The sequence below is a fragment of the Athalia rosae genome, chromosome 1 (genome assembly GCF_917208135.1).
Source record: "Athalia rosae chromosome 1, iyAthRosa1.1, whole genome shotgun sequence".
NCBI lineage: Eukaryota > Metazoa > Arthropoda > Insecta > Hymenoptera > Athaliidae > Athalia > Athalia rosae.
Window position 1 is genome coordinate 32590989 of NC_064026.1, and position 9981 is coordinate 32600969.

The 9981-nt window shown below is 39.6% G+C and overlaps 2 protein-coding genes across 3 annotated transcripts; both read right to left on the reverse strand.

The window, feature by feature from the left end:
* Positions 1-1152: 1152 nt before the first annotated feature.
* Positions 1153-7717, reverse strand: LOC105691567 (rapamycin-insensitive companion of mTOR). 2 transcript variants are annotated; one of them, XM_048649686.1, is made up of 10 exons: positions 7417-7717; positions 7039-7312; positions 6921-6968; positions 6192-6348; positions 2853-6071; positions 2632-2761; positions 2162-2526; positions 1951-2053; positions 1730-1837; positions 1153-1641 (listed from the first exon to the last, which is right to left on the reverse strand). In XM_048649686.1, the coding sequence occupies exons 2-10, from the start codon at positions 7097-7099 to the stop codon at positions 1258-1260; spliced, it is 4575 nt and encodes a 1524-aa protein (XP_048505643.1). In that variant the 5' UTR covers positions 7100-7312; positions 7417-7717; the 3' UTR covers positions 1153-1257. The 2 variants fall into 2 exon arrangements, with proteins under 2 accessions (XP_048505643.1, XP_012265528.2); XM_012410105.3 differs by having other exon boundaries at positions 7039-7717.
* Positions 7718-7830: 113 nt separating this feature from the next.
* On the reverse strand, positions 7831-9812 carry LOC105691568 (GPI mannosyltransferase 3). The gene has a single exon (XM_012410107.3). It carries the CDS (start codon positions 9796-9798, stop codon positions 8320-8322), a length of 1479 nt encoding a protein of 492 aa, XP_012265530.2. The 5' UTR covers positions 9799-9812; the 3' UTR covers positions 7831-8319.
* Between the last annotated feature and the right edge of the window lie 169 nt (positions 9813-9981).

Below are 9981 nucleotides of genomic sequence, written 5' to 3' on the forward strand. Positions count from 1 at the left end.
GATTCACTTTCATAATTTTTACTGGGCCCTAGGCACAATTAAAAAAAAATTCACTAGCCTTATGAGAGACAAACTCATTTATCAAATGATAGTTATAGCAGATAAAATTATATTTAAACGTCGCATGCTAGAATATCGACTACAACTGTCGTATAGCCCAATTGGAACGTTTAGTTCTGCGTTGACTGAAGATTCTCAATCAACGATCTCTGATAATATCATAGGGCATTTTTTCGCGAGCCTCTGGTTCAAGTACCACAAGGTCAATGTACCAAAGTATACCAGGAGAGGAGCATGGTCCGTCGAAGTGCCCCCCACTGCCGCAGCTCGCGTTCAAGGATGGAGAATTCAGTGGTTTGAACATTATTAAAGCTAATACAGCCTGTTTCGATACACAGATCTGACTACAGAGATACCGGTGATAAGCAGACTGCACTGTCATCTAGTGAGTTGTAGTTTCTGAGTACTTCACGTGAACACAGCGGTGGCCAACGCAGAGATCCACGTCGGGTAATGAGCTATGCATATTCTGGATTGCCGAACTTTGGACTATTCTCTGGGAGACAGTTTGAAGTTACTGTCTCACAAGTTTCAAAGTCGTAAGTTAATTATTTATCAATTTATTCAAACAAATGAAACAAAATTTCCAGGTAAACTGGTTATCATAAAATTTCACACCACGGCGCATTTTTTAGATAATTTTTTCTCTATTTTTTATCAAGTTTTTGCCGCTGAAGGCAATCATAAAATTTGTCTCATTTTTAGGGACATATTCCTGGTGGTTCAATTAACTTATAAAAAAATCGGCCAATCTATGTTCGGCCACAATAGAATCAAATATCTCTTGAAATATTGCTAAAATCTCCTCCCATTGCTCCACACTGTGCAATCAATAAGTTCGGTGACCGTAACTGGAGGCTAATGAAGGTCCGAGTCGATATTCCTTGTCAAGTGTGAGTATGCTTGTCTACATTATTACAAACTGAATACCTTTAGAGAACATACCAAATTCATCACACACCAGGAAAAGTATCATTATGGTATGATAACTGTGCACCAAAATTATTTAGCTAGGGTACTAAAGTAAAAGTAAAATGATTACATGTGTGATTAATAATTTATCAGGAAGTAATGTTGTAGTGAACTATTACATGGATATATTTATGCAATCTGTTGGCAGTGTTTCTTTAATTTCCTTCTTACAGAATTATTTCAATATAAAATATGTACAATTGATTGATTATGAAACAAAGAGTATTAATCGAGGCTGAAGGCAGTGCTGGTATTTGTAGTTTTCAGTAACTTGTCAGAACTCTTGGATATTCGTATCCTCTCCTCTGGTTTCAAGATTTCAGCAATTATTTTTTCATCGCTACGCAATTCCATCCCGATGGAAGTGTCATTCGTTTTATTGCTTGCTAATGACGACTGGGATACAGTACTTATCTCTTCACTTACGACGGGCAGAAATGCCAATTGCAAATCAGTAAAATGTGACCTACCATTGAGTTTGTTCTCTGGTGTTACCGGCACTGGTTTGTTCAGGACGTTATCAAGTGGTGAACGCAGGTGTTTCGGATGGAGATATTGCTGTTCTGCACTGTTTGGAATTCGTAGTATATTCAATGGCTCGGCATAAAGCTGCAAATACAGGTTAAAAAGTGAGTCAATTTTGAAACTGCATGAATTTTTCCATTCACAAAATGTGGATTCATCACTCTGAACTCACATCATCAAATTGGGACTCAAGGAACAATTCTTGAAGAAACTGTCTAGCTTGCAATCTGTAAGTGCCACTGGCTAAACGAGCTCCAACTTCTGAGAAGAGACACGTTGCCTGATGAAAAAATTAGTTATATTTCATAAATATATTTAGAATCTAAAAAATGTATATTTTAAAGCCATCCAAAACCAATATGCAACGATAATAGATATCTGATATTATTGTACCTGAAATTTTTTGGGGCACTGTTGCCTGAGCCTCAGTAATGCTTGTCGACTATTGCGATACCAAACAGGATTTGCAAGACATTCGACGTGTCTCAAAATTTCTCTATATGAAAATAAATTTATTATAATACGAACAGTGTTAAACTGGTAAAAAAATGAGTTTGTGAAAATACTGCTATGACACATAGAACTATCAACTATCAAAAAATACCTGTCTGAATTTCCATCGCCCTCTCCATTTTCTCTGCTTCCAACGATTTTGCCTCTATCGCAAATTAAACATATACGAGCATGTTCTTCCTTCGTTTGATTGGCACTGAACATTTCATCGCCAGTTTCGATTGACTCCTCTTCCTGTTTTGGAACATTCTCCGTGTGTATAGAAGGTGCTGGTCTAGGTGGGTCTGGAAAAATGGTGGTCAATACTCTTGGCAAACAAATACCCATATAACACTGATTTATTATCCCGTTTTCAGGGGGTGGTGTTTGGGCCATTATGGATTCAGGTGCCCAACTTCGGGGAGGGTCTAAATCAGTGAAACTAAGTTGTGATAGTCTTCCATCCAAACTTTGCATCTACAAAAAACCAACCATTATCAGGCTGTAAAAATCTACACACTATCTAATAACCTGTAAAACAATTTCTGTGCCAAATACCAATGCTTCAATTTCCTTATTTACCTCCAAGCTACTTTGGGAATAGCTAGGTCTACGATGTCTATACAAATTCCGAAGACGGGCGTAGCCATCTGCATCCTGCTGACTTAGCCTCAGTGCACTTGCGACCGGACTTGGCGTATCACCAAGTTCTCTAAAATTGAAATATCAGCGCAATTTCATGTAAATATGTTGTGAAAAATCATTACCATCTGAACAATCCTAAACCCAAATAAACTGCTTACAGAAATGGGTAGCGCCGAGCCTCAAGGTCTGTAGCCGCACTTTCTGAACGATTTCTGCTTCTACGTATAATAGGATCTGGTAACTCAGCTTTTCCATCACTGAGACTACGGTGATGCTTCTGCATGGGAACAGGGCTAGGTAGAGGATAGGGATTGCGAGGAGGAACTACTGGCCATTGATCTCCGCGCTTGTGCTTAACGCAGGGCCAATCATAACTTGCTAGTGTATCGGCACCAAATCTTGTTGTTGCAATTAAGCTCAATGCATACATAGCTGTTGCTCTTACAGAGTAGTGGGGACAAGATTCAGCCATTGATGCCATCACTCCAATGATTTCCAAATTGTTTAATAATTCTACACCTACCATAGAAGTTCCTACGTGGCCCAGGGCCCACAAGGCTGATTTTACTTTCAGAATTCTATTGTCAATATCAGCTGAGCGGTCCTCCCGGCTTTCAATATCTAATCTCCACCATTTTTCTGGAGTCATTCGTCGTGAGTCATCAAAACTTGATTTTCGCCTAAATTCAACCAAAGATTCAGTTTTCCAGGGCTTATAAGGTGAAGAATTTCTCCAAGTCACTTCTACTCCTTCAGTGTCTTCGTAATCAATGATTGTCTCTAGACGACTTGATTCTGGAATATTATCCGTACCTGATTCTTCCGACAACAAATATCCATCTTCAATTAACAATCGACTTCCTCTGCTACCTCTTAAGAGTAGTTCAGGCTTTGAATTACCCGATTCTATAAGAAACCTTAGAATTAAGTGAACGAAGCGATGTAAAACATTACGCCTCAATAGCAGCTCGATTCCCGCGTCGTGTTGAACTAATTGACCAAGCAAATGAGGTGGAACAAAGACATCGTGAGTTTCGGGGAAGATTTGACTCGACCTTCGATGATAAGTACCATTTTCTCCTCTTTGGCGTCGCGTTAGGGAATCGTGTATTTCTCCATCAACAACCCCTACATATCTTTCTGCAAATCCACCAGGGCTGATCCATTTGTCAAGTTCTTCAGATGGAGAAGGCAGGTTACCAAAAACGGAATGCAATGAGTAAAGTCTGATTTTTAATAAATATCCTCGATCACCCAAATGATCTAGCCAAAGTGTCCAATCGCCATTTTCTTCTCGTTGTTGAAATAAGACTTCTAGATTTTCGACGTCATCGCAAGCCTCGTGTAGTGCCTCTAATGCAGCTAGAGCCACGGTCCTACTTGTATCTCTCAATCTGCCCCATAGCAGACCAATTGCCCAATTATGGGCATCCGACATTTGTGCCCTTAGGATCACTCGCAAAAATTGGGTTGCGTAAAGCCTTGTACTTTCTAGAGGAGAGTCGCAAGTTATTGTGGCAAATACTTTACGTGGTGTACCTTCCCTTGAATAGTCTAAACTGGACGTTATTAACTTAACGTAGCAATCGTGATTAGTAGCAAGGGCTAGATCTTGCAGTTTTTCCAATAAATGAAATCGATTCAATACGACTGTGCCTTTGGCAGAATGACTCAATTGTCCAAGGAAAAGAAAATACTTTTGACAACAGGTTGTGGACATATGCCTTGGAGAAAACAAACAGTCGTGAGCAGATTCCATAGATTTTATGGCAGCGATCTGCTCTGCAATATCACCAACAAGGTCAGTTAGTAGGTGGTTCCCTTCAGGTTCATGAAGTTCTAGTAAACAATTGATCAAGTCGCATCCTGCCAAAGTAGCTTCTCTCGCCAATGTCGCATTTGTTCCAAGTTCTACCCGACTGTATTGATTGTAGGAAGGCTTGAAATAACGGACAAGACGCTTTATGAAGAGCCTGTGATCCGAATCCTGAAGTTTGCGGAGTGCGTCATCTCGGGATCGCAATATGGAGCGTACAACTGGCCAATTCCAGGCCAATGCATCCTTAGAACTCAAAACGTGAGCATCCCTTAGAAGTGGTGTGGTAGGAGACTCCCTTCTTAACCAATGCCGACCAGTAGATTTTTGGCGCCGGGGCAAAGTAGGCCTAAGCCAGGTTCCTGCTTGTAACACTCGATCGAGAAAGAGACTGGCAGGAGCAGGTCTCCGCCTCATGACTGTGTGCATTCTACCAAGAATAGCAACTGCTGCTAGGGCCTGATGTCTTCCTGCACTTGCATGCTCCAACAAATTTGGCAAAGGTGGAGTGAGATCACAAGCTTCCGGGGGAAGTAGCGCATGGGCCAGATGTAATAATGCTCCCAAAAGTACAGCAGCACGTACGGATATGAAGGTATCCGAGGTTACTATGGTCTCAGCGAGTGCTTTGTGCAATCCACATTCCAACAAAGCATATACCAGCAGTGCCAAATGTAGTTCCACGATGTTTGGTCGATGCTTGGAAAGCGGAGGCAGTATAGCTCTACCTTCAGCTCCTACGAAACCCTCAGAAAGCCTCCATGACTCGCGGGTACGACTTGGATCAACGGCGGCCAGCGCTACATCAGGTTCATCTGTCCAAGCCGGCAATGGGAGTCCTAATAATTCGTAGAGCAGCTCCAGAACAGCTCCACGTACTTCTAATTGCTCCACATACAGGATTCCAGCTATTGCTTTCAGACCCGAACTATCGTTTGGATGGCAAAAGTGTATAATACCAGTATATGAACGCAGCACACTCAGCAAGGCCAGCTTGCTCGCTGTAAATCTTTGCCTTCGTTCTTGTTTCGTCCTCTCAATACCAGCGGAATGGAGTTCGCAATAAGGAGCAGCTAGGCAAAGCAAAGAAACCCCACTTCTAGTTTCAGGGTTACCCAAAAGCTTCAACAGAACACCAACTACAGATTCTGTAATCGCTGGACTCTGTTCTGTCATAGCAGCTCTGGTAAGAGCCCCTACACCACCACAACTTATCAACAAATTCGAATTCAATACTCCAAGTTCACACACAGCTGCCAAAAAGGCTCGAAATATTGGATCCTTTTCTTCTATACCCCCGTTTGTTAAACTTATTAATGACCTTGCCAGTGCGGGGCTGAAGTGTTTTGGAGCCAATAGTAAAATTCGTCTGACTAGTCTTAGAGCTTGTATTCTTTCTATTTCATTCCTCAAATTCAAGTCCATACTCCTTGCAACCAAGTACGGATATTGTAGTTTATTTAACGCAATGATGTCTTGTTCTCTTCTGAGCATATATCGTACTGCACGTAATGCCGCGGCACGAACTTGGGTTGCTTCATTCACAAGTCCAATACGAAGGCTGTAACGAAAGAAAAAGTTCCAAAAATTTTGAATATTCATCCAGTCATCTGTCAATATCGAAGTAAAACTGACTGTCAATGCAACACTTTAAGATTTTTATACTGTGAAAATATCTCACCAACAAAATAATTCCTGAACACAGTAGCCATAGTCCAGAATGTCATTTTCGCTGATAAGTTTCACAATAGCATTCAGGTAAGCTAACTTTCTGGCACTGGAAATCCCTTGGCGCTGACATAGGTTTGTTAATACCTCTTGTACATTTTCTTTCACATCTACAAAATCAATTGGGCGTTTCATTTTGATTGAGCGAGTCTTCACATCACTGGAGTTTTTTAAATGAACTTTCATTCATGACATAGATAATTTTATCTGCATCTCAAGTCAGGTACGAAATTCATTGGCTGATAAGCGCGATAGCCAACAGAGATTAATAAAGCATGATGAATGCATTGGAGAGAAAAAGTGGATAATGGATTTGTTGTGGGTATACTAATTTATCATCATCAACCAAAGAATTGTATAGATGCATTTCCTCATTTCACGAGACAAAAGGATTTCTGCATAACTCGATGTAGTGTTAACATTAAAGGATAGCAACTATTTGATGAGAGGTGAAAAAACAATCTGGGATACAAAAACTACGGCATATGTAAATTCGGGTGCAAGGTGATCACTTTTAAAATGGATAACAAGTGAAATAAAGACATTCAATAGTGTGGAATATTTTTGCCAGATTGAGTGAACGATTTTCATTATCACCATCGCACTTGTTATGATTATTAAATACATTATTTTAGAACATTCGAAAATAAAGGAATCTAATAGACAGGGCTAGGTTACTAACCTTTTGACAGATCGAGCTGCACGCAATTATCTTCGCTATCGAGGCGACCTGACGGTAAGAATTAAAAGATAATTTAATTGAATACTATAATTCAATGAATCTACATAAAAGAGCATACTTTTGTGAGATCTATTTGAGCGAGTGCTCCTTCCACGAATCATCCAACTAGCCATTGCCATTTCCACTGCCGGTCGCTATCCACGGACACATTTATTACTTTTCGTCCATTTAACAGTATCTTTGACCAGAAGATATGTCATTCTTGAACACTGAAGCACTATCGAGGCTTTAATAATTATTGATAAATCAAGTGTAACTTGATTCAAGTGACACACGTACGATAGTCGCACTCGACATAATTGTAATATCCTGTAATTTCGATGGTTGTAAGTCTAAAAAAAAATTATCAAGGTAATTAAACAAACCCCCAAACCATCCTGTATTGAAACTTCCAATATTTTCAGAGTAATCTGTTATTATACATAGATGCAACTACCACCGGATAACCACCGTACCACAGCACAACACTAGATCACACCTTTAACAATAAAATATGAAATGGGTACCGAGAACTTTGGGAGATCGGCAAACGACCGTGCTATGAAACATATTACATTACGTATACGATGCGTACGTACGTGCGTACATACATACATACATACATATAGTGCGTACATACGTCTCATACATACACCGTTGAGTGCAGTAGGTATGTATGTTTGTATGTACATACGTACGTAGATACATGACTACAGTGATTATCGATTAAGACGACGTCTATCGGAGTAAAACTTAACCACTTCGTGACGTCATCATTTTTCATGATGCGCGAAAGTTTCGAAATTTCTCTGATACCGATGCTATCGCCAGTTCTGGCTTATTAAATTGAATCAAAATAAGAGACTTGATATTACACAAATTAATTTATTTATATCTTATCATTTTTTGAATGAAATGATAATAAGGTTTATTATAAGGTTCATTATACCGTGATAGTTCTCATAAAATTAACCATTCTTTGCATTGAAAACTAATAGTTGATGACATCTTGACTATCAAGCCTCCCAAAAATTGAATCCTTGACAATTGCAGTTTGTCTCAATTCTTCCATCTTCATTCGCAGTGTATACCACTGTATCGACAGGCACATACTATATCACACTTTGTCAAAAGATGATCACTTCGTAAATCGACAGATCAAATAGATGTTTGGCCAAATTTAACAGATGAACAGCTTACAATTACATTATACAACACCGAAATGAAAGAATTATTAGCAGGAGATTAAATTGAAAAATATAGTTTTGGGCTGTCGAAGATTAAACTAAACAAATTTTAGAAAAAAGGTATGGGTGTGGCTAATGTTCTCTGTTAATCAGCTCCGTCAAGACCGCTTTCTTCATTTTTTTGTGTAAACAAATAAATATGAACCATAGTTTCCTTCTGTGAAATGAGCATAAAACAGTTTAGCAATTTGTACATATTGCTGAAGAAACTGGTGAATTTCAGGTGCAAGCCTATCAAACAACACCACATGTGTTGGCATCTGGGAATTCTCCCCTTCCACGTAAGTTCTGTTCAACCACATCATCGGATTTCGAAAAAATCCAGTTACTTCATCCGTATAGTTCTCTTGATGTTTCAAATTTGGCTCACAAGTAAGGAACCTGGTGCTTACATTGGCATGCAAGTGGCTGTAAAGTGGAGTAGCATGACATGGTGTTAGGAAAAGAATATTCATGTCATAATATCTCGTAGTAATGGATTCCTGGTGCAGAATTTTCATCACATCTAGAGACCCTCGCTGATGAATCAAACAGAAGTAGATGGCAGGCACTAAATTAGTCAGAACTAACATACCAGTGAGCATTCTTTGCCTGGATGGTAACAAAACATAGCTGAAGCGAAGAATTCCAGTAGTACTCAGGCAGGTGAATAATGGTAGGAGAGGCAGTATGAATCTAAATTCCTTGTGAGCTATTGTAGAGTAAACAGCTACTGTCCATGTAATTGTAGCGAGCATTACAGCCTGCCGATGAAATTTCACCGGTTGTTTCAAGACTTGCCAAGCAGTGAACAGAAAAGGTATACAGTGTAATCCCAAGAGTACAGGCATACCTTGGGTTAAATACCATGACAAGTGATAGGTCCCATAGAAGCTTCCCATCTGGTTGAAAACATTAGCACGAAGGAATTCCAATTGGGATATGATGAGTTTCCCATAGCAAATAGAATCGACCAAAGTAGAAATGACTAAAATAGCCACCCCTATTCCTAGATATTTGATGAGCAAAAAGAATTGGTTCTCCGGAGTCGTTACTATGTGAAACAGGCATAATGGGCTCCAAACAATTACTGCCGTAGGTCTCATTGCGCACAGAAATGCAACAATCCACAAATAGTGAATGCTTTTGGAATTACTGTCCCTCCATGGGAATATTGACAAGGCAATTGTGGTCAGCGAGGTCTCCAAGGTGTTGAGCATAGTCCTGGGAGCACAGTAGTACCAGTACCAATTGGTACAAAAGTTGAACAAGGCCCATTTATTTCTGGTCCAAATATAGAATCTGTAGTCGGCATAAGCACTGAGGAGAGCCTGAAGAATACATGGCAAAGTTGTAATGAGTACAACATGGTCAAAATTGAGAAATCCCAGTAACCGATAGAGTAGCGATATCAAAAATGGGTAAATGTAACTACGTATCCCATCTTGCCATTCCCAGGTTAGGTATCCATAGCCAAATGCCAGCCGATGGGCAACTTCGATAGACTGCCAATATTCGTCTGGAACATGAGCCGTTTGAATAACGAACACAGATATCGTCCTCCATATCACGAGTATTAATAGAATTGTTGGAAATCTTCTGAAGAAAACCATTTTGATTGTCTTATCTCACGTTAGTCATTTCGTTATCTATCAACGCGCACAAGTTTGAGCTCAGGTAATATCGTTTTTCAGTATAGAGGTTAAAACGGGTAAATTCTGGAAAAGAATTAAACACTGGAATTTATGGTTCGCTTGAACACCTCACTGATTACAATAATATCTCTAACTAAAATC

What these genes read in the sequence shown, in the direction of transcription:
- LOC105691567 (XM_048649686.1), bottom strand. Translation starts at nt 7,099, where the DNA reads ATGGCAATGGCTAGTTGGATGATTCGTGGAAGGAGCACTCGCTCAAAT. An exon ending in CTCAAATAGATCTCACAAAA is followed by an intron (nt 6,969 to 7,038) that starts GTATGCTCTTTT and finishes TCTTACCGTCAG; the next exon opens with GTCGCCTCGATAGCGAAGAT. An exon ending in GTTCAGGAATTATTTTGTTG is followed by an intron (nt 6,072 to 6,191) that starts GTGAGATATTTT and finishes CTTTCGTTACAG; the next exon opens with CCTTCGTATTGGACTTGTGA.
- LOC105691568 (XM_012410107.3), bottom strand. Translation starts at nt 9,798, where the DNA reads ATGGTTTTCTTCAGAAGATTTCCAACAATTCTATTAATACTCGTGATA.